At 38.6% G+C, this 24,030-nt stretch overlaps 4 protein-coding genes across 4 annotated transcripts; 2 read left to right on the plus strand and 2 right to left on the minus strand.

The window, feature by feature from the left end:
* Positions 1-3,358: 3,358 nt before the first annotated feature.
* On the plus strand, positions 3,359-4,996 carry LOC112191410 (protein NDH-DEPENDENT CYCLIC ELECTRON FLOW 5). Its single transcript, XM_024330755.2, has 3 exons — positions 3,359-3,944; positions 4,032-4,490; positions 4,626-4,996. Exons 1-3 carry the CDS (start codon positions 3,465-3,467, stop codon positions 4,818-4,820), a joined length of 1,134 nt encoding a protein of 377 aa, XP_024186523.1. The 5' UTR covers positions 3,359-3,464; the 3' UTR covers positions 4,821-4,996.
* Positions 4,997-5,066: 70 nt separating this feature from the next.
* LOC112191409 (protein SINE1) lies at positions 5,067-8,041 on the minus strand. The gene is made up of 3 exons (XM_024330754.2): positions 7,837-8,041; positions 6,168-7,494; positions 5,067-5,736 (listed from the first exon to the last, which is right to left on the minus strand). Exons 2-3 carry the CDS (start codon positions 7,485-7,487, stop codon positions 5,239-5,241), a joined length of 1,818 nt encoding a protein of 605 aa, XP_024186522.1. The 5' UTR covers positions 7,488-7,494; positions 7,837-8,041; the 3' UTR covers positions 5,067-5,238.
* Positions 8,042-13,123: 5,082 nt separating this feature from the next.
* LOC112194686 (DNA-binding protein HEXBP-like) lies at positions 13,124-13,504 on the minus strand. The gene has a single exon (XM_024334906.1). It carries the CDS (start codon positions 13,502-13,504, stop codon positions 13,124-13,126), a length of 381 nt encoding a protein of 126 aa, XP_024190674.1.
* A 9,760-nt stretch (positions 13,505-23,264) lies between these two features.
* LOC112194687 lies at positions 23,265-23,762 on the plus strand. Its single transcript, XM_024334907.1, has one exon. It carries the CDS (start codon positions 23,265-23,267, stop codon positions 23,760-23,762), a length of 498 nt encoding a protein of 165 aa, XP_024190675.1.
* Positions 23,763-24,030: the final 268 nt, after the last annotated feature.

Consider the following 24,030-nt stretch of genomic DNA (forward strand, 5'->3'; position numbering starts at 1 on the left):
AATTTGAAATTTGAGGACTCATATTTCCTTCATGTTATTATCTATTGGAGTTCCCTATTCTTATGAATCCGATAGAAAAGTAGTTAAATTGAAAATAATTAGGTCAATTAATTCCTACGATTCTTATCTAATTTATTTGGACTACATTTTTTTTTTTGGCACATTTTAAATGACAAAATAGTTTTGGATCTTTTAGAAGTTTCTTGCATATGAATATAAAGAACTCGGTTTAGATCATTGAATTACATAATAATTGGAAAAAGTGAGTGTCAACAAATTTTAAATTCAGAGGAGTCTATTCTAGAATGACTTGAATATGTTAGAAATACATGTGTATACCTACCTATATAAGACTCGTTCTAGAGATAACCTCCTTACTTTAAGAATTTGAGGGTTTTCACTATTTTACACTAGTATGTGACCTAATTTAATGATCTCAACTATTGATCCTTTAGATTCTTAGGCAAGAATTGTGTCTACGAAAAATCAACTAAATCCATAATCATTTGGTCATTTAAAATAGTATAAACAAATGTGGTCCGTTAGATAAAATTAAAATGTATATTGGGCTAATCAAATGATTAAACGTTTTTCGATTTGGTTAATTTTTTGTAGGATTCATGTGTATGTAACTAGAGGATGAATGATTTAGATTATTAAACTACAGTTAAAAAATAAAAACATCCTCACTTTTCAAGTTTAAGGAGGTCCTCTCTAGATCATCCCTATATATATATATATTCTAGAGGACTTTCGTAAACTTGAATTTGGATTTTTATATTTAGCACGTAGTTTAATAATATAAATTACTCATTCTCTAGTTACATACATATATATATATATATATATATATATATTTGAATCCTACAAAAAAAATAGCTATATCGAAAAACGTTTAACCATTTGATTAGTATAATGTCCATTATAAAAAAAAAACCATGTAAGACAAAAGGTGCTTGAAATAAGCCAAAAGCGGAAGGAGTTTTAAACCCTAAACCAAAAGCTGATAAGTCTAGTTTGAAGATCAAAGGAAGGAAGAAGATTCTAAGATCAAAGGTGAAGGAAGCTTTGCCTTCTCCTCCCTCAACTTAAGTGAGAAGAGGTAACAAAGGAAATGGTTGCTTCGTTTCAAGTTTTCTTTGTTTTAGGATCTAAAAAAACAGGTGTAGTATTTGTAGTTTCTCTGAATTGGGCTTCTGAAACCCTTTAAGAGTGGATCATTATTTAGCAAATTACCACTACCTACACTTTTTTTTCATAAATTACCATGAGCAGACCTGTTTTTATAAATTCCCATGAGCTAGTGTGTAGGGCCCATGCGCAAGGTATTATACATTGCTGTCAGATTTCTTTCATTTTTGAATTATTTCTATTGACAAGTAAATTACGAATCTGCCCTTATGGGTTTGATAATGTGAATCAACACTGCTGAATGTCAGTAGCATTATGAAAAAATAATATTTCTAGAAACACTACATTTGAATAATAATTCCAAAAACTATTTATACATATTACAATATGAAACTTGAACACTACTGAATGTCAGTAGCATTATGAAAAAATAATATTTCTAGAAACAATACATTTGAATAATAATTCCAAAAACTATTTATACATATTACAATATGAAACTTGAACACTATATCATTTATCTCTGGTTTTGCTGCTTTCACATACAAGTTGCTTTGAATTTCACATCTTCTCATGGTGAAGAAGTTTCTCCAGCAGAATTTTCAAGAGTACTGACCCTCAGTAGTATACTAGCCCTATCAGTAGTGTATTGATCCCCAGTAGTATACTGACCCCCTGTAGTATATTATGGCCTTCTTGCATTTGCTCACATCAACATTGCTTTCATTAGCTCCATCCTGCAAGTCAACCGGCAACACAGAACATAAGGGATGACAAAACACAAAACTAAAGCATTACACAATACCAACAATCCCATCAGAAACTAACATAAACGCAAAACTAAAGCTACTGACCCTCAATACAAAACTAATAATCATACTATAGCTACTGAACACACAATCCGTTATAGCTTACCCATGCCAAAACCTGTGACAACATGAGGTTGAAGGTACTGACCCTCAGAATTTCTCAACCAAAATTTCTCAGCTAAAACTACAAATTTCTCAACCAAAATTTCTCAGCTAAACCTCTATCATATCGCACCTGTCATCACTCTTTCCCTCCAATCTCTACTTCCAATTGCGATCTAAATTTGAGCAGACGACAATCACAAATAACAAGAGATGTCACTTGCACTCTCAATCAAGCAATTCAGTAAAGAATCATCTTTTCACCTAAATTTAACCCCAAAAAAAAAAAAAAAAAAAAAAAACCTAAACTCATGAGCAAAGAATCATCTTTTCACCTAAATCCAAACCCCCTTAAAATCTCATGCTTATTTCCACTATCAGTATGAGCCCACAAATACAATACACGCTAATCTGCTTACTCAAAAAGTCTCTAACTTTTCCAATCCCACAAAAATTCTGCTTACCAGAATCAGATTCAAAACCAAACCCACTAAACCAGCAGCTAAATCCACAAAATTTCCAACAAATCAAGCAAAAACAAATCGAGATCTACAAGCGAATCGCACCAATACACAAATCACCAGAGCAAATCAATTCTGAGAAAGCAAGAAAATTCAAAGATTTGAGGAATTGATGAGCAAACGTACCAACTAGAGTGGTTGGGTTCAGTGGCCCCTGAGATTTGAAAGCTTTGGGCTTTTGCTGATAGAAGAAGCGACTTTCGATTGTTTCACAGCCTCGCTTCGCCGCTCACTTGGTCGGTTGCTTCGTCGCCTAGCTTCGTTGGCTGCTTCGCCGCTCACTTGGCCGGCTGCTTCGTCTCCTAGCTTCGCTGGAGCTTCGTCACCTAACTTGGCTAGCTGCTTCGCCGCTCACTTGGTCGGCTGCTTCGTCGGAGCTTGGCGGGCTGCTTCGTCACCTAGCTTCGCCTGAGCCCTAGATCAATTTAGGGGGGATCTAGATTTTGGGACGGTTTTGATTTTGGGATCTGGATTTTGGATCGGTTCTGATTTTGGGAGAGTGGCATGTTTGGTAATTTTTGTAATATTTGAGTGTTTTTCTTTAGGATGGGCTAACAGGGTGTTGCAATTGTTGGCCGCATGGGATATTAGTTTTAGACTTTGCTATTGGTAATTAATAGTGTCATTTTGTAGTTATTGGTAAAAAGCTCATCATTATTCTACTACTCACTTATCAGATGAATTTTTTTGACTCAAAAATAATAATAAATAAAACAGTTTACCACTATGTCCCACGTTGGGCCTTCGGCTTTGGGCCTTGTTCATTGAAATCTTAAAAGGAAATATCTTGTAATAAATATCTCCCCGGTGTGTACGAGTGTATCATTATCCGGCCGGTTGCATCTTTTGTATCATTGATTGGTTTTCAATCAAGTAGAAGAGAAACAAGTGCGGAAAGCAAATGGCAATGACCACCGTGGCTTCCAGTCCATTTTTGTTATCCAAATCCCGTCCTTGCTCTTGTACTAATTACAAGAGGGGATTCCCACTTAGAGTTGCAGCTGTTGCTTCAATCCCATTTCAACAACCCATCAACGTGGACTACCTGGAACAAGAGTTCAGTGGCCGTGGAGTGGTATTCAAAGGCATTGGTGACGATTGCGTTGCCAAGATGAGTCTTGATAATGGCAGCAAAGCCATCTTGATGCTGCCAACTGGCCTAATCGCGTCCTACAAAGCCTCCATGTGGCATGGTGGCACTGTTGAGTTGCTCCAATCTTCAGTCTCCCAAGAAGAAGAAGAAGAAGCCAATAGCATCCGAGGAGGGGTGTCTGTGGCTTTGGAATGTCTCAGTCTCAGTCTCGATCAAGAACAAGTTTCATGGTCTCCAAGTAATTGGGCTCTTCATGACATCACAGGAAATCCTCATGACTCTATTCAGGTACTTATCTAGTTCCATCATTCATGACTTGTTTGATTTATTTGAGAAAACACCACTTGATAATGCATGTGTATGCAATTAATGCAGGTAGAACTGATCAGCACTGATTCCCATGACATGGTTCAAGTCAAGTACATTGTGACTCTCCAAGACGACGTCCTAATCTCACAGCTTATGGTCTGTAATAACTCTGATTCTTCGTCACTCCAACTAAGTGGGTGTATTTTAAGCCATCTGACAGTAAGCTCACCAGACGCTACTTACGCTGTTGGTTTGGAAAGATCAGATTTCTTTGGCAGGTTACCCATTTTGACAGGTTCAGCTATAATTCCTCCAGATTGTGGCCAGAAAAGTGAATCTCAATTCAGCCAACTATGGAAACAAATGACATCCAATGGTTGGGGTCCTAAGAATGGCCACCAAACAGAAACTGAACAAGAAGAAGAAATGGAGGAAGGGGAAGAAGATGACAATTATAAGAACTTAAGGGAGCAAATGTGTCGAATATACACCAGTGCACCTCGAGACTTCACAATCATTGACAGGGTGGGTACTGTACTTTTACAAACTTAAGGAAGCAATAGTCTTGTGTTAGCACAATCACATTCATTTTTCATTTTCCTTATTGCAAAGGTGTCTGTCTTGCGGTTCACACTGTTTTTTTGTGATGGAATGGAACAGGGTAGACGAAACTCAGTGGTGGTTGGAAGAGATGGGTTTGAAGAGCTATACATGTTCAGCCCTGGCTCAAGTCATGAATTCTACGGCGAATATGCTTATATCTGCATTGGCCAGTCGGCAGTGCTCAATCCAATAATCTTGGGGCCTAAGGAATCATGGACAGGTGGACAGCGCTTACACAATCCAAATCTCTAACTGTGGTTATGAGAACAAATACTTTATAGTTATGAGATTGTCAATGAAAAGATGAAGTAGCTCTTGATTATATGGATGCAAAACTTGTTCCAGTGTTGCTATGTTGGCATGCAATGGTTGCCGAAAAATTACCAGAGAAGATTACTACTTCTAAATAAAGCAAATTTTGCAGTCAACCATTTCCGGATTGCAGTAATATCTTTGCAGACGTCATAACCATGCATAAGATTTTCATGTAAAATTTGACAAGGACATCAGTAAATGATAAACATCAACTCAATAACCTTGTTCTTTAACTGCTAAAAACAAACACATTCTTTTCAGCACATTCAGCATCCACATCTGATTCAGATGGTCAAATTCTAATGTTACAGAAACATTCACAGCTCGTTCCTACCATGTTTAAGTTATCAAGACACTAAGTTGGAACAAGATAATAACCTTCATGAGCTTGACCTTGACCTTGATCAGTAATCAAAGCTAACGGAACAGCTACTGCAAGTACTGCAAAAGAGAGACCACAGAACAATTTTACAGCAGCCTTGCGAAGGGGTTTTCTGATGCCAGAATCTTGAATTTCTGATTTTATTTCAGGAACCACATCATGAAACACTTGCAAATCAGCATCTTTAGGGCTACCATCTGTTGAGGATACAGATTCAGGGCCACCTTGGAACTGCTCACTACCACCGTCATATAAGCTACCATTGTGGTCATAAGTCGCACCATGTGAATAACCATTTTGATTGTACCTGACATTTGGGCTGCAATCTTCGCTCAAGGATAAACTTCTAACTCTTCTAGTTTGTTTCTCAGAGAAGTCTGAGTTGACATTATATGGATCCTGAAGAGAATGAACAAGCCTCCTTGGAGTTTTGAAGATGATATTATCAACATCAACTGGAGTTCGTGACCTCTGAAGCACAACAGGAATATAGTCGTCAGAATCAATACCAAGTCAATAAACAAAAACATCAAAAGGTTTGCCAATTTAGTTAAAATTAAAGCTTCAGTGGACAGCAGGAATAAATCGCAACACCATAATTCAATACTATCCCAAGATTTGCAGTCTTGGGATTTGAGATTCTGGAATTTAAGTGCATATAACTTGCCAAATACTTGGGCATAAGAAGGCTCCTTGAGCAATCTCTGTTCTGCTGTTGCAAGCCAGCAAGCAGATTATCACCACCATCTTGCTAGCATAATTTTCAGATCACCTACTCTATAAACTAGTTTGATACAACTACTAGCCCCATCTCAATCAACCCATTGAATGAATCTTTAAAATTAAAATAAAATAAATTAAAAATTTAGAAACAGACACTAAATTCTACTGGAGCAACTTACCAGGGGACTGGTTGTGGCACTTCTTGATACTCCATTTCTAGGATTTCTTTGAAGGAAACCTGAAAATTCTTCTGTGCACTCTCCTTCGTTGTTCATGAACTGATTATTCCCAGAGTCTGAATGTGCATTAGAGTAGGAAATTCCTGAGAACAAACCATCCTTGAGAGACACATCAACTCCTCCACGCTCATGACTCCAAAGTTTCCTGTTGACACTCCTACTATCATAATTTGAGTTGTGAGAAACCTGCCCCAGTGCAATAGGTGATTCAACCCATGATTCATATTCTATAAAGGAATCAAGGGTCTGTGACTCAGGTGACACTGATGCAGGGGACTGATCGCCAGCACTAGATAAATTTCGCCTCTTGCTATGGTCCTTCCTACTAAAGTTTGAGCCAGTGACTGAATGAGCCTTTTCAAGTTTTGGGCCTTTATCTGCAGCTATTCTCCTTGCAGTTTGCAGAGCTTCAAAGGCAGCCCCTCCTACATAAGCCATCTGATCTGACTGACTCTTGTCCATTTCTTCAATAACCAAGTCAAGCTCGGATAAAATGCTCCAAGGATCTAAGCATTTCATCAAGAAGTTGACCATTTGAATAGCTTCCAAGCGTTTCTGAGAATTCCCCTCTATTAAACCATTGTTCAGTATCTGCAGTCCAGCATGTATTAACAACCTAGCATATGGTTCAACTATTATAGCATTACGCTTTGCAAGAGACATGACCAGACCCATATGTGCATTTGACTGAGTAGATTTCTCCTCCAAAGCCCCAGAAACATTCTGACAAACTTTGTTAACCATCTCATCTGAAGCAAAACGCCAATTATCCGAATCCACAAGAGCCTTTAAGCAAAGGGCAGCTCCAGAAGTCAAGCTGTCTTGAGAACCCAAGAGGGAATCCGCGAGAGGATTGCAAAGTGAATGAATGATATGCCTTTTCTTGTCTTCAGGGGTGGTAGGGTCAATCCCATATCTAGCAATGGCGGGAACCACCTTTGAGCATGCTTGTTGAAGAGGGAAAGACCCTGCACTCGAAGTTAGTGTCTTGATTATGGTTGCCATGATGCTGTTTATGAGAGGGACGATTTTGACACCATGAACACGAGCAAGAACTTCATAGAGCGAAATGGTGCATTCCCCATTCAAAGGACCAGAGTCTTTGGACTGGGAAACTTGGGCAAGAAACATAGGGATTGCCTTGGAGTCCAAATCTTTCACATAGGATTTCAGTGCTTTCATTGCCGATCTACGACTATCAGCATCTTTATGAAGATTCTCCAATTCTCTCTGTAGTACTGGGGCTAAATTTCTACCCATTATTGACCTAAAAATCCAGTTTCGATCAAGAGAATGAATGTTTTATGCCCAATGAAATTAAACCATTGCAGAAGAACATATCATCAGTATGTATTCAAGATCCGGATTCAAGTTTTGCAAAAGCAGCAAAGCAAGAAACGCAAAATCCAAGTTTTGTCCTCAAATCTCAAAGACTGAGGGCTAAAGTTGGTTTCTTTAGTCACTATCTCATAGCAATCAAACTAATGACGAGTCTTTTGATGCAATAAACACAGAAAATGTCTAGGCCGGCGCAAATGGGTATCTCAGATTTGACATAAATCAGCGAAAGAAACGAAATTTAAGAAGAAGAAGAAGAGAGACAACTTACAGCGGTTCGACCTCTGGGGAGCTTCTAGCTGAATCAAATGTCAAGGGGAGAGCTTAAGAGAAGAGAAGAGAAGAGAGAGGATTTTGGGTTTATAGTAACCGTGTATTTAGGGCTGTCTGTCTTAATGAATTGTCCGTCTCCGTCTTAATGCCTCTCTCTACCTTCAATTTCAAATCATTCCTCTAAATTCCACCGCTATCCCATTTTCATTGGACGATAATGCCCCTCTTTCTATTTATCAATCAGCAAATTTCGAAATTTTTGCTATCCCAAGATAGAGAGTCTTTACTAGTTAAGGACTTTTCAATTAACGATTTGAGAGACTCATTTTTTTATTACATTACGGACACGGTAAATAAACTCTTAGATGTTTATGTATGCATGAGTAAATCACTTATGAATTTTTTATTTTTTTTTTCAAATTGCTAATTGTTTTTTTTTTTTTTTTTTTTTTTGAAAGGGGTTTGGAACCCAGCCTAGCTGGGAGGCTCAGCCCCACGCCCGGTTCCCTTTATTATATTAATAGTAAAATTTTGCATCGGGGGGGACATAGCACCTATACCCCGAGCTACAGACAAACAATGACAATAATCCTCATAGAGAACATCCTGTATTATGGCAGGTGTCTCCCCTAACCAAACATCATCAACGGAACAACTACTAGCAAGATGTGCAAGCCTATTTGCAACACCATTTGCTTCACGGTAAATATGTCGGATTCGAATGGATTGGAAAGCGTCAAAATATTCTTTACAATCATCCAGAACCCGACTTACCTCCGAGAAATTCTTTTCCTCACTCTTAAGAGCAGCCAAATTGCTAATTGTTAAAGCACCGAACTAGATTAAATTAATGGAAAAACCAAATCTGTTAAACACGAATCGTTCATGTTCATAACTAATAAGTCACGATTATGAATGCATTAATGATTTTCAATTTGTTTGAAAATTTGTATAAATGATCTACACATAAATATCTAAACATCTAACGGTTGATTTACTGAAATATGATCGAAAATTTTGTGGGACTCACAAGTCATTAACTAGTCTTCATTATAGTGATTCTCATTAAAAAAAGCTCCCTTCCAAGATAAATCGTGGCTATACATCAGGTGCTTTCTAGAATTTACGAAAAAAATTGTTTTCTTATTTTAATTCTCTTATTCTTATAGCAATGAAAATATCATACTGACATGTTCAAACTTAAAGCAAGATTTAAAATCTAATTTCACTAATGCATATTGTGTATTTCTATTCCTACAGAAAGGTCATTAAATGTAAACTTTAACCATGTTTCATTTTGTTAAAAAAAGTAAAGGCTATCCGCATTACAGTATCAACCATCGCCTTATTCATAGGGCTTTCTCTAATACTATTCGGCAATCTGACTTTTCAAAGTTTTAGATCTCTAGATATCTATTATGTATGCAAAAAAAAAAAAAAAACCAAGTTGGAAGTCATTTAAGGTACTTAACTTGGGCTATGCATAATAAATTGAAAAATTAAATAACCGAAACAAACCAGCTAGATCAGGGCGACTCTTATTTTGAAGGGTTCTTGACCCAAAGCACCAAAATCAACTAAAATTGTCCTACTTACCTGTCACGCCCCTGATTTTACACACATGAAAATCGATATATATAATCCCATAATTATACATGCGTGAACGTTCAGTCATCAATACAATACCTGAAATCTTTTTCCCTTTAACTTACACAGATATTGATGCCCTGAACCCTCAAAGTTAATATAAACTCGCTCCATAGAGTTATATATTACAATGCTTACGAAATAGATTGTCAACAACAAAATAAAACGTAAATGCAGCTCAGAGTAACTATACAACGGAAGTCCTTAATCAACGGTAAAGTTACAAAAATGGCTTCCTACCGTAAAGCCGCAAGGCGCTACCTCCGCTTCAGCCCCGATTATCCTAACCTGCAGGATTAACCCCTACACCGTTTGAATAGTGTACCGGGTTGCCACACAACAAACCCGGTAAGCTTTTGCAAGCCCGTATGAGTAACTCAAACCACACACAACTCACGCCAAAAATAAGGAAAACAACTCACGCTTTGATTCCTTAAAACACGAAATAAAGGAGAATAACTCACACTTTAATTTCCTTTCAAATCGAAATAAAAGAAAGCAACTCACACCTTGTTTCCTTTTAAAACGAAACATAGAAAACAACCCACACTTGATTTCTATCAATAAAACATAGAAAGCAACTCACACCTTGATTTCTATCAATAAAACATAGAAAACAACTCACACCTTGAATTCTATCAATAAAACATAGAAAACAACTCACACCTTGAATTCTATCAGTTGTACCATAAGCGTACCATAGAAAGCAACTCACACCTTGATTTCTATCAAAAAAACATAGAAAACAACTCACACCTTGAATTCTATCAGTTGTACCATAAGCGTACCATAGAAAGCAACTCACACCTTGATTTCTATCAAAACGTTAATAAGGAAAACAACTCACACCTTGTCCCCTTAAAAACCATTAATAAGGAAGCAACTCACACCTTGTTCCCTAAAAATACGTAATGTCATGAGTTGTAAATAACCAATTCCCGTTACCCCATGAATTACCTATATGGCAGACAGATTAGAGCTCTAACTGAAAAACGTAACCACTCGTCCGGCCAAAGACGTGGTCACCTGAGATTCTGCCCAAGGTCTTAGACCTTCGATCCTCGGGCCGCAATGTCCCTTGGAGCAAAACATTAAAGGAGTCGCATCTGACCCAAAATGTTACACAAATCGCAACGCTTTTGAAAACAATCGAAATCAACATTTCCATAATCATTGTTTTCCGAAAAAGCCATAACACAAAACAATAAAAAGCATCAATTCATGCCTATTGTTTTCATACCCAAATCTCAACACTTTTCTCAAATCTCAACGCTTTTCAAAACAAATCGAAATCAATCATTTCCACAAATCATTTGTTTTCCAAAAGCCACACCCCAAAACAATAAAAAGCATCATTTCATGCATATTGTTTTCATAAATCCACAAACCACCCAAAACATATATATTTCACGTAAACATATATCTACTAATACATGAATACGTATGTATATATATACATCCCATAATATATATATACACACACGTAATCATCTACTCTAAGTGCCACTAATACCATCTATAGTTTGCAGTTAACTAAATAACTCTCAAAACAATAAGGGTATTCCCGTTCGTGAAATGAACTTCGTGAGATTACTCACCTCAGAATCCCGCTGCGTCTTCTATACAGAACCGAACTAACACTATCACCAACAACTCGTCCAATTCACCTTTAGAAGCACCTAATCACCAATGATCACAATCAGTAACGATTCACATTTGATTTAAGTCCGAAACCCTTGTTTTGAACTAAAATCCCTAAAGTGGCGCCAATCGAGGCAAAACCACATCTGAGACCTCCCGAAGTCTCTGGAATACGTCCACGATCGATGTGACCAAACCACAAGTCGATCGGACGCTCAAATCCTCACGGATAGAATAATCGATCGGTATGAAATTGCAAAAATCATAACAATTCCATACGAACTCCAAAATTTGCATATTATATATCGAAACGCTCGTATCAACGAGTAGAACATATATAATACCAAAAACAGTTCCTTAAGTGGCCGGAACACCGCCGGAACACCTCCACAGACGGTGGTGCACCGCCGCCGGCCAAAAACTCATTATTTCACAAAACTCCCAACATCAAAAAGCTTCATCTAAGCATGCTTGTGAATTCTCATAACTAGCTCGAAGTCAGAAAACAAGCTTAAGGGATCGAAAACTACCTCACAAGCCGTGAACAGTAATCCCAACTGAGTTGATCGAAGTTTCACGTGAATCGATCCAAACAACCACCAAGGATCGATCAGCGAGCTTGTTCTGAACTCAACCCAAGAAAATCGAAGCCGTGCCGACGTCGGAACTGTGTTTTCCGGTCGGGTCCGATTTCTCCAGTCTGCACCGCCTTGAACTGCCACCGAGACGGAGAATCGCCGTAAGAGAACACCAGAGGGACGACCAGACGGAGGAGACGACCCTGCTGACCAAGTTTCACGGCCAGAGACCGCCGCAGTTGGCCGGAAAAGCCGGGTCGGGTCAGGCGGTTTTCTTCGATACTGAGGGAGCGGACGAGAGAGAAGAGAGAGAGGGAATGCAGTTTCCGGAAAAGGAAATGAGGAAAATGAATATATTTTTCTGATTTTTCCTATATATACCAAAATGGAAACTTCTTTCCAATAGCCATAACTTCCTCATACGAACTCCGATTCTCGCGTTCCACATATCCACGAACTCGTATCGACACGCTCTACAACTTTCGTGAAGGAAGTTTTCGGAGAATCCCTACGAATAAAAGTCAACCTTTGGCAACCCCCTAAAACCATATTCTTCAATTAATTATTCGCCCGAAACACTTCCGCTCCATCCACGAGCCACGAAACTGTCCAATAGTTATAAAATTAATTCCGGAAAATCCTCGGAAAATAATTGTGAATTTCCGGGGCATCACATTCTACCCCCCTTAAAGAAATTTCGTCCCGAAATTTACACGCACCAATCCCACAAGTACGCATAAACCAAGCTCAAATCCAATTTTCATTCTCAGCAAGAATGCCTTCATTTCAAAGTACAACTTCCTCGATCAATAGTGGATACAGGTACCTCACCTAATATCGCAATTCAAATGCATCCTACCATCCCACTTGGAGATAATCTAAACATCTCACCTGTTTCAATCACGTACTAATGCAACAACAATTATGCACAACCACCTAAGAATTCATAGTCCTGTCCTCACAGTATCTGCATCGATATATCATCAATTACAACATTCTCATTGCTAAATTTAAAATGACATTTCATTTCAAATCAATTGATAAAACTCTAAGTTTTTGCCACAGTCAACTATTTGCAAAATCACAATAAGCATTCCAACTATCTCCGAACATAGTAAGATGAGATTCAGCCTCGGCCGAACTACCCATCAATTATCACATGGTATCGCACATACAAACAAAGTTGTAAAAGACTCCTCTGTTACAACAATGAAAAATGCATCATGCAACATACCATCTAAAACAGTATTTTACAAAAGGAAGCCACACGCAAAAGTCTAACTATGGACATCAGGCAAAGCCTGTCACAGCACGCAAAGGAATTAGGTTCTCCACTATCATACTTCGCCTTAGCAAGAAAAGTCTTAAGGCCGATAAGACACCTCCATTCCCTACACTTTGCTGAAAATTAGCATCCACTCAGACATGCCCCAAAGGCTGCTGTCCTCGCTGATTTCCTTGTCCCCTGCCCTGCTGCTGGGTACAATCCCTTGAGAAATGCCCTGTCCGGCCACAAGTAAAACACGCCAAGTTCTTCGGTTTTGTGCAAGCCTTAGCAGTATGGCCAATCTCCTTACAGTTGTAACATCTCAAAGGTGCTCCCTGCCCAACAGGTGCAACCCTAGCAGGTGCAGCCGCTTCCCTAGCTAGCGCCTGCTGATGAGTCCTGCGCCTCTTCCAGAACCCACCCTGAGCATCTGTCCCTTCATTGCTCTCAGCAGTTGCCTTCCCCTTCCTTCGGGAGTCCCTCTCAGCCGACTCCTGCTCCTGGAAAATCAAGTTCTCCTGCTCAATGGCCATAGCCTTAACGAAAATGAGCTCTACCGTCTTCAGTTCCAGAACAGCGACATCGCGCCGGATTGAAGCATTCAGTCCCCACTGAAACTTCATAGCTAAGCTCTCAGCATCCATCTGCCTCACAAAGCGATACAACCTTGAGAACTCAGCTTCATACTCCCTCACACTCTTAGTCCCTTGGACTAACGAGATGAATTCCCTTTCCATCTGCTCCCTCACTGAAGACGGAAAGTACTTCTTCCTGAACAGTTTCACAAAACCGTCCCAAGTCATGGCGGACACATCCATCACCCTCTGTGTGCCGCTCCACCATACCCGTGCATCGCCTTGGAGCATAAACGCCGCAATCTTCCTCTTCTCAACGTCGTCGCAGACGACCATCTCGAAGTAGGTCTTCATGTTCTCGATCCATTGATCTGCCAACATGTGATCCGTACCTCCCTGGAATGGAACTCCTCCCAACCTCGAAATCTCCTTTGCCAACTTCGACAAACGAGTGGGATCTACAACATTCGCAACCTCCACAACCGGTGGAACAGGCAGCTCAACATTCGATGCCTCGATATCATTCTCAAACATCTCCTCAACAGGAGGAGGAATCCTGCCCCTACCTCTGGCTCCACCCCTGCCTCTGGGTCTACCTCGACCCCTAGCTCGGCCTCCTTGTGAATCCATCACCTAAGAAGCATAACAACCTGTGATTAATACTTGTACAACTTCCGACTACAAGTATAAGTCAACAACATGACTAAATCAACCACCTTACTACGTCAGAAGATACAATTCTATCCCCTACGTAAATCTTGAGTCAAATCTAAAGGTCCTCATTCCTCAAAAGATTATAACTCCTAGAAGCTACCTTAAGCTCCTACACTTGGTTCACTGAGCTAACACTACCCTGATGACTCGCAATCCAACACTCATTGCATACCCAATGACTATATCAATACCGAAGAGCATCAGATGGGGATCCGCTGCAGACGGGCCATCACTCGAGGAGTATTGATTGTCACCAAATATGCACCTTACGCTCTGATACCAAACTGTCACGCCCCTGATTTTACACACATGAAAATCGATATATATAATCCCATAATTATACATGCGTGAACGTTCAGTCATCAATACAATACCTGAAATCTTTTTCCCTTTAACTTACACAGATATTGATGCCCTGAACCCTCAAAGTTAATATAAACTCGCTCCATAGAGTTATATATTACAATGCTTACGAAATAGATTGTCAACAACAAAATAAAACGTAAATGCAGCTCAGAGTAACTATACAACGGAAGTCCTTAATCAACGGTAAAGTTACAAAAATGGCTTCCTACCGTAAAGCCGCAAGGCGCTACCTCCGCTTCAGCCCCGATTATCCTAACCTGCAGGATTAACCCCTACACCGTTTGAATAGTGTACCGGGTTGCCACACAACAAACCCGGTAAGCTTTTGCAAGCCCGTATGAGTAACTCAAACCACACACAACTCACGCCAAAAATAAGGAAAACAACTCACGCTTTGATTCCTTAAAACACGAAATAAAGGAGAATAACTCACACTTTAATTTCCTTTCAAATCGAAATAAAAGAAAGCAACTCACACCTTGTTTCCTTTTAAAACGAAACATAGAAAACAACCCACACTTGATTTCTATCAATAAAACATAGAAAGCAACTCACACCTTGATTTCTATCAATAAAACATAGAAAACAACTCACACCTTGAATTCTATCAATAAAACATAGAAAACAACTCACACCTTGAATTCTATCAGTTGTACCATAAGCGTACCATAGAAAGCAACTCACACCTTGATTTCTATCAAAAAAACATAGAAAACAACTCACACCTTGAATTCTATCAGTTGTACCATAAGCGTACCATAGAAAGCAACTCACACCTTGATTTCTATCAAAACGTTAATAAGGAAAACAACTCACACCTTGTCCCCTTAAAAACCATTAATAAGGAAGCAACTCACACCTTGTTCCCTAAAAATACGTAATGTCATGAGTTGTAAATAACCAATTCCCGTTACCCCATGAATTACCTATATGGCAGACAGATTAGAGCTCTAACTGAAAAACGTAACCACTCGTCCGGCCAAAGACGTGGTCACCTGAGATTCTGCCCAAGGTCTTAGACCTTCGATCCTCGGGCCGCAATGTCCCTTGGAGCAAAACATTAAAGGAGTCGCATCTGACCCAAAATGTTACACAAATCGCAACGCTTTTGAAAACAATCGAAATCAACATTTCCATAATCATTGTTTTCCGAAAAAGCCATAACACAAAACAATAAAAAGCATCAATTCATGCCTATTGTTTTCATACCCAAATCTCAACACTTTTCTCAAATCTCAACGCTTTTCAAAACAAATCGAAATCAATCATTTCCACAAATCATTTGTTTTCCAAAAGCCACACCCCAAAACAATAAAAAGCATCATTTCATGCATATTGTTTTCATAAATCCACAAACCACCCAAAACATATATATTTCACGTAAACATATATCTACTAATACATGAATACGTATGTATATATATACATCCCATAATATATATATACACACACGTAATCATCTACTCTAAGTGCCACTAATACCATCTATAGTTTGCAGTTAACTAAATAACTCTCAAAACAATAAGGGTATTCCCGTTCGTGAAATGAACTTCGTGAGATTACTCACCTCAGAATCCCGCTGCGTCTTCTATACAGAACCGAACTAACACTATCACCAACAACTCGTCCAATTCACCTTTAGAAGCACCTAATCACCAATGATCACAATCAGTAACGATTCACATTTGATTTAAGTCCGAAACCCTTGTTTTGAACTAAAATCCCTAAAGTGGCGCCAATCGAGGCAAAACCACATCTGAGACCTCCCGAAGTCTCTGGAATACGTCCACGATCGATGTGACCAAACCACAAGTCGATCGGACGCTCAAATCCTCACGGATAGAATAATCGATCGGTATGAAATTGCAAAAATCATAACAATTCCATACGAACTCCAAAATTTGCATATTATATATCGAAACGCTCGTATCAACGAGTAGAACATATATAATACCAAAAACAGTTCCTTAAGTGGCCGGAACACCGCCGGAACACCTCCACAGACGGTGGTGCACCGCCGCCGGCCAAAAACTCATTATTTCACAAAACTCCCAACATCAAAAAGCTTCATCTAAGCATGCTTGTGAATTCTCATAACTAGCTCGAAGTCAGAAAACAAGCTTAAGGGATCGAAAACTACCTCACAAGCCGTGAACAGTAATCCCAACTGAGTTGATCGAAGTTTCACGTGAATCGATCCAAACAACCACCAAGGATCGATCAGCGAGCTTGTTCTGAACTCAACCCAAGAAAATCGAAGCCGTGCCGACGTCGGAACTGTGTTTTCCGGTCGGGTCCGATTTCTCCAGTCTGCACCGCCTTGAACTGCCACCGAGACGGAGAATCGCCGTAAGAGAACACCAGAGGGACGACCAGACGGAGGAGACGACCCTGCTGACCAAGTTTCACGGCCAGAGACCGCCGCAGTTGGCCGGAAAAGCCGGGTCGGGTCGGCCGGGTTCGGGTCGGGTCAGGCGGTTTTCTTCGATACTGAGGGAGCGGACGAGAGAGAAGAGAGAGAGGGAATGCAGTTTCCGGAAAAGGAAATGAGGAAAATGAATATATTTTTCTGATTTTTCCTATATATACCAAAATGGAAACTTCTTTCCAATAGCCATAACTTCCTCATACGAACTCCGATTCTCGCGTTCCACATATCCACGAACTCGTATCGACACGCTCTACAACTTTCGTGAAGGAAGTTTTCGGAGAATCCCTACGAATAAAAAGTCAACCTTTGGCAACCCCCTAAAACCATATTCTTCAATTAATTATTCGCCCGAAACACTTCCGCTCCATCCACGAGCCACGAAACTGTCCAATAGTTATAAAATTAATTCCGGAAAATCCTCGGAAAATAATTGTGAATTTCCGGGGCATCACATTACCCCAGCAACAAATTTTTATTCCCACTAGCCCAATTTGAGGTAAAATAACAATTCTACCCTTAACCTAATTAAATAACTATTATCATGCCACTCTCTCTCTCTCTCTCTGCCATGGCAGCTCCGGAACTGGAGGACAACGCCCACATCTCCTTCCTCCCCTTCCCTTCAGATCTGCCCCTCCTATCCTTCTCTCCCTCTAAAACTGTTCGATCTTTAGTATAGAAGAAGCCATGGCGGAGCCAGAAGAGATACCAAGGGCATCGCTTATAGAGAAGATCTACTCCCAGCGCCGCTTGTCGTCGTCGTCTTCCGACGATGACAAGCCGTCGAAGAAGGCCGATGATGTCAAGCACAAGGCTGACATGTAGAATCTGGAGGTTTTCTTTTCGCGATCTAATTAAGGAGAATATGCATGAGAATTTTGAATATATTGTATCAGAAAGATCTCATATTGTTTTAATTTTGATGTATTAGCCTTGTTTTGATTATCTTGTTGGCTATTATGTGCCTGTTAGATTGTATTGATCCTCATTGTCATGCAATTATGGGGATTGGATTAGCACATTCTATGGATTTTCAAGGTTTCGGTAGGCCACTGCAGTAATTTTTTTTTTTTTTTGAGAATGGTAGGCCACTAAAGGTTGGTTGCTTTTTTCTAGAAGATTTTTTGTGCTATATGAATTGAATTGAATCAGAATGGAATAATAGTTGTAGTTGTTGTCTTCTCTCGTTTCCTGCTTTGGTGATGTGTGTATTGTATTCTCTGTTGGAAGGTGGTTGTTTTGGTAGTGTGCATTTTTTTTTTCCGTCTAAGATCGAGCACGTCTTGACCCTCTCTCTCTCTCTTCCTTTTTTTTTTTTTGGGTAAAATGTGGGTACAAGGCCTAGAAGGAAAGGGGGATTTGGAGGGTAATAAAGGTCTATTGGGGGCAATACATGTTTATTGAAGGTCTATTGGGGGGCAATACATCAATAGACGTTTTTGAATTGATGTAATTTCCTTGTTTATTTTTCTGTAATCAAAGTTTTATTTGTTTAAATTTAGGGAGATTAGTTCACATTCTGGCGATTGAAAGTCCTATTGAGAGGCAATAGACGTCTATTGGAGGGCAATACATGGCTGATTGATAATCGTCTATTGGGGGCAATAGACGTCTATTGGGGGGGCAATAGAGGTCTACTGCCAGTCTATTGAGGGGCAATAGATGTCTATTGGGGGCAATAAACATTTCCAGTGAGTTTTTCAGAAAATTCTGGTGGGCAGCAGTCGATGACCTGAATCCGGCGAAAGTTGACAGGATTCCGGCGGCCGGTGACCGGAATCCGGCTGCAGGTGATCGAGCTCCGACAAAGTCTCCTATGGTTTCTCTCTCTTCCATTTTCTCTCTCTCTCTAAGTAACAAAGGGGTGAGGGTAAAATGGTATTAAAAAGAATTAAAAAAACAAAAACAAAATCTAGCTTAATGGGGTATTAGGGAAGACCTCCTTAGAGTGTTTTGGGTAAGAGGGAATTAAAAAAACTTAATTGATTAGTTTTTTTACATAAAGTTCTTCAATTAAACTAAAGAACTAAGTAGTTCAATGCAACAAGTGCAACTCTTCAAACTGAAATAACTGTCTCCAATTCGATATAAGTCTTTTAATTAGATGAAAGAACCGTGATCCAGCAACGTCTTTTAACTATGTGTCATATTTTGAATGAGTACATCTAGACATATTGTAATTTCTACCTAATGCTACATTTCTCTGTTTCTCCAAAAAAAAAAAAAAACCCAAAAATTTGGTGGAATTCCTGCAAGTATACAGGGTGGATGTAGTATGGTAATGGAAGAAAAAGGAGTTGTCGTTCCCACGAGGATATTAGTTCAATTCACAATATGAAACCCTAAGTTAACTAAACTAAAAGAACACACAAAACAAGAAACACTAATCGACTAAGATGAACACAATGACTCAAACTAAGACTTACGATTTTCACTGTTTTGAAGGAGTGTATGATAATGGGTAAATAACTAGAAAACATAAACTTGAAAAGTGAATCTAAATAAATTGAAATTGAAAAGGGTCTATAATGATTAAAAGTGAGAATATGATGATGATAAGCCTAGGGTGTCGGAATCAACCACAAGCAATCTTATCTACGTTCGAACCTATCAATGGATTCTTTCGTTTCTCCAGATGATAATTCCCTTATCTAAGTCCTTCTCAGGTACTCTAGACCATAGTTTTCCTTAAGTGCATGATTCTCTCCCTCTCGGGTAAAGGTCGTATATCCTAACTATGCAATTTATCCTTCTCAGGTATAAATTTAACATGCAGGTCTCATTATGCTTTAGAAAACAAGGGAATCAAGCAAATCATTGTTCTTTCTCAAGTAATAATGTAATTTACAATTCTTAATCACATGAAGCTAATATGAATTATATTGCAGCTATGCCTCAAATTCATCTTCTGATAACTAGATGCAAAGCCCTAAAGGTCACGAATCAATAGAACTTTAACATAAGCAATAATTCAAGTAGAGATTAAGAATTCATCTGAAAAGAAACTAATAATCCATCAATTGAATATCAAAACATGTAAACAATCATGCGAGGGCTTCATCCTAGCCCTAGAAAAGGAGTTTAGCTACTCATGTTCAAAGAAAACATAATAGAAATTCTTAAAAACATAAAGGAACGTATTGAATAGAGATGGAAGGTGAACACGTGATGACAGCAGCTTTCTTTGATGAAAATCTGATGGTGACTGGTGCTCCTCCATCTTGACACATTCTCCTTTTATAAGATGCAACTTTTCCTTCTTGCTTTAGGCCTATAGAACTCCTTAATCACTTAGCACAAAAGAAATGTGATGTGGCACCCTAAAATTCCAAGGAAACATATGTTTGGGCTCTCAGACAATCCATAATGCTATATCAATTTTCCTAGAATTTTGCTAAGTCATTCAGGTCTTGAAAACTCGAGCTCTTGGAAACACATTGCAGATTCGCGCATTGACTAAACTGCCTGTATTTAAACTGCCATATCTCCTTCTAGAAATATCGAAATCACGAACAGTAAAATTCTCCAGAAACTAGACATTCGGGGCTTTCCGTGCATAATAGGTTCGTTTTCTGGTTATCTCTGGATCAGTACAGTTTAATCCTCAAAGTTAGCTGTTCTGCAGCCCTGCTTCAGTTGTTAGGACTGCAAACCACCCTTCAATCCTTTTCCTCTCGTTTTGCTTCTTTTTCTCATCCTTGCTCTTCATACCTATAAAAATACTAAAATAAGTAAATGAACCATAAACAAGGAGAACTAGACATAAAAATCAAGATTAAGAGGCATAACAAATTAGGAAAATATGAGCACATCAATTATACCCCCAAACTTAGTCTTTGCTAGTCCTCGAGCAAAACAAGAATAGAAACTAATGACTAACTAGAACAAACACACAAGAATAAAGAAAAGTTCCTAATCCTTCCAATCACCTCAGAGAATCAATCTCAAAATTATAGCATCCAAATAACAACAATTATCAAAACAGGTCCATAAAACTTTCAATCGAGTGCTAATAAATTCTGATAACAACCATGCTTGTGTAGACAGCTATAAATCAATACAAATTTCCACAATCCAAATAGACACATGAAAATCAGCTTCAACTTCAAATCTCACCAAGGATTTCACTCAGAATAAAGCGCTTAGATTTTCTGGGTAATTCTACTCACTCATGTTTATGTGAGACGAAGGATATATAAAAGAAAAATAGCTCACATAAATGTTAAGATGGAAAGGCTTTTTCTGGAAAATAAAAATAAAGAATGATCTCATGCAAGAATATCTATCACCTGAATTATAGAATTGCCCCATAGGCTCACCTCTTTGACTCATCTCCACAAATTGCCTCACACTTTTCCTAGGATCATATAGGTCTTTGTTTCGGTTGTAATGGGGCTAAGGGTTTTGGCTAAAAGAAATGAAAGATAAAGGAATTCAAAGGTTCTAAGAAATCAATAGAGCAAAAATAAATCGATGCTCAAGATCGCCAAATTCTCATAGGTGTCACATTTTCACTTCTCAAATAAGAACATGGAAGGCCTAATTTCATTGCGTTGGGCCTTGACTTCACTCTAACCTTCTTATACTCCAAACAACACTCCAAGAAATCTTCAAGATAGGGCTCTACGGTTTGTGATTCTCAATTGTTTGTTTTTTTTTTTTTCAAACCATTGAGCATTGACAAAATCTGTACCATAAGCTCCAAGTTTCAATTCTTTCTTAAGTAAAACCCACCAATAGAGTCAAAACTTTTCTTCACTGGACAAAATGATACCCAACTTTCAAAAGTGATCAAAATGATACCTAAATTTTTAAAAACAAATCAACTTGATACCCAACTTTCAAAAGTGATCAAAATGATACCTAAAGTTTTAAAAACAAATCAATTTGATACCTCGGTTTAATTTTTTGTAACTTTTTGTTAAAATTGATCACGTGTGGTGCAGTATTTTATGGGGTTATAATAATATTTTACACAAAAAAACTATTTTTCAATTATTTTTTATTTTACTTTGTTAATTCTCTTCTTCTTCTTCTATCTCTGCCTCTCTCTCTCTCTTCCCATTTTTCTTTGTTTCTTTAGAAGTTGGGAAACATCCGAACTTTATTTGTTTCTACGATCGATGGTAGAATTGAAATTGAATGGAAGATTTTTTTTTAATTCTATAAAAGAAGAAGATTGTGTTATAGATGATTGATGGCTCTCTGACCACAAAACTTCAATTTTTGTGCTTGATTTTGCATTTGATTTAACAAAGAAGTTAAAAAAAAAAGGACTAAATACTGACCTACTACGTAATTTGGGTCCAAAATCAATTCAGTCCATAAACTTTTAATTTCATCAAGAACACCCTTGCACCTTCAATTTTGATCTAATAGGTCCAATTTGTTAGTCTTTTGACAATTAAGTCATTTAACTTGTTGACGTGATTCATATATGACCTATGTTTTATGATGTGGTGTTGAGGTGGCCTGCATAGTCAATTTTGGAGTGAGTCCCACTATTAAAAATCTATCAAATAAATAGTTTTTCAACAAATAATCCAACTATAACTTGAACCCATAACAGAATATTAACGAATTGGACCTATTAGATCAAAATTGAAAGTACATGGGTGTTTTTGATGAAATTAGAAGTCCAGGGATTGAATTGATTTTGGACCTAAACCACATAGTAGTAACCAGTATTTAGCCCTAGGCAATGTACTTGCTACATCATCTCATGGTGATCCATGCCAAGAGCTGTGGAAAAAGCTTTGGAAGGCAAAGGTGCCTGGCAAAGTTCAAATATGTGCTTGGAGAGCGTGCTGCAATCTTCTCCCCACCCGCGAAAGACTTATCACAAAAGGGTATGAAGGCGAGCTTTCCTGCCTTTTATGCTCTTATGTGGTGGAAGACTCCGCTCACATCTTCTGTAAGTGCCCTATAGCCACTACTTTACTTTCCCAACCTCCTTTTCTTCTTCATGGAACGTTGCTCCCTAATATCAACTTTCGTGGATGGATGTTGGAGCAAGCTATGCACCTCAAAATGGAAGTGTTTGAAAAGTTTCTTATGATTATATGGGGGCTGTGGAAGAATAGGAATACTAAACTGTGGGAGAACAAGGTTAGCTCGGCCTCGGAAGTCTTCTTCAGCTGTATAACCTAGTTAGAGGAGTTTCAAAAAGCTGGGGTTACAGAGGCTTCCTCCTCCCTACCGATCAACATGGTCTGGAGCCCAGCAAGCAATGCTACTCTTACTCTGAATGTGGATGGAGCTTTCCTTTCTCAACTCACTAAGGGTGGTCTGGGAGGAGCTCTCCGAGACTCACGTGGAATAGTTCATGCTGCTTATCAAATTGCAGCTCCTTTCGTCAGCTCGGCTTTACATGCTGAACTTCTGGCAATCAAAGTAGGTCTGCAACTACTTAGTCTGCATAACTTCCAGTCTGTGTGTATCCAATCTGATTGTTTGTTAGTTGTCCAAGACATTAATGGCAATTCTACCAATCATACAGAGTATGGTACTTTGATTGAGGACATTCAGTTCATGCTGCAACAACTGCAGCAAATCCATGTATCTTATACTCCTCGTACTTGTAACAAGATAGCTCACAGATTAGCCAATTTAGCTTTTGAATCCGAGCAGACTATGTATTGGATTCAAGAAACTCCGGATTGCATCCGCGACATTGTACTAAAGGAGCTTCCTCCTCTTACTTAGTTTAATAAAGCTCTTATCTGTTTTTACCTCAAAAAAAAAAATTTAGCCCTAAAAAAAATAAACTGAGGTATCAAATTGATTTGTTTTTAAAACTTTAGGTATCATTTTGATCACTTTTGAAAGTTGGGTATCAAGTTGATTTGTTTTTAAAAATTTAGGTATCATTTTGATCAATTTTAAAAATTTAGGTATTATTTTGATCACTTTTGAAAGTTGGGTATCATTTTGTTCGGTAGAGAAAAGTTTTGACCCTAGTGGTGGGTTTTAC

Source organism: Rosa chinensis, chromosome 3 (genome assembly GCF_002994745.2).
Source record: "Rosa chinensis cultivar Old Blush chromosome 3, RchiOBHm-V2, whole genome shotgun sequence".
Lineage (NCBI taxonomy): Eukaryota > Viridiplantae > Streptophyta > Magnoliopsida > Rosales > Rosaceae > Rosa > Rosa chinensis.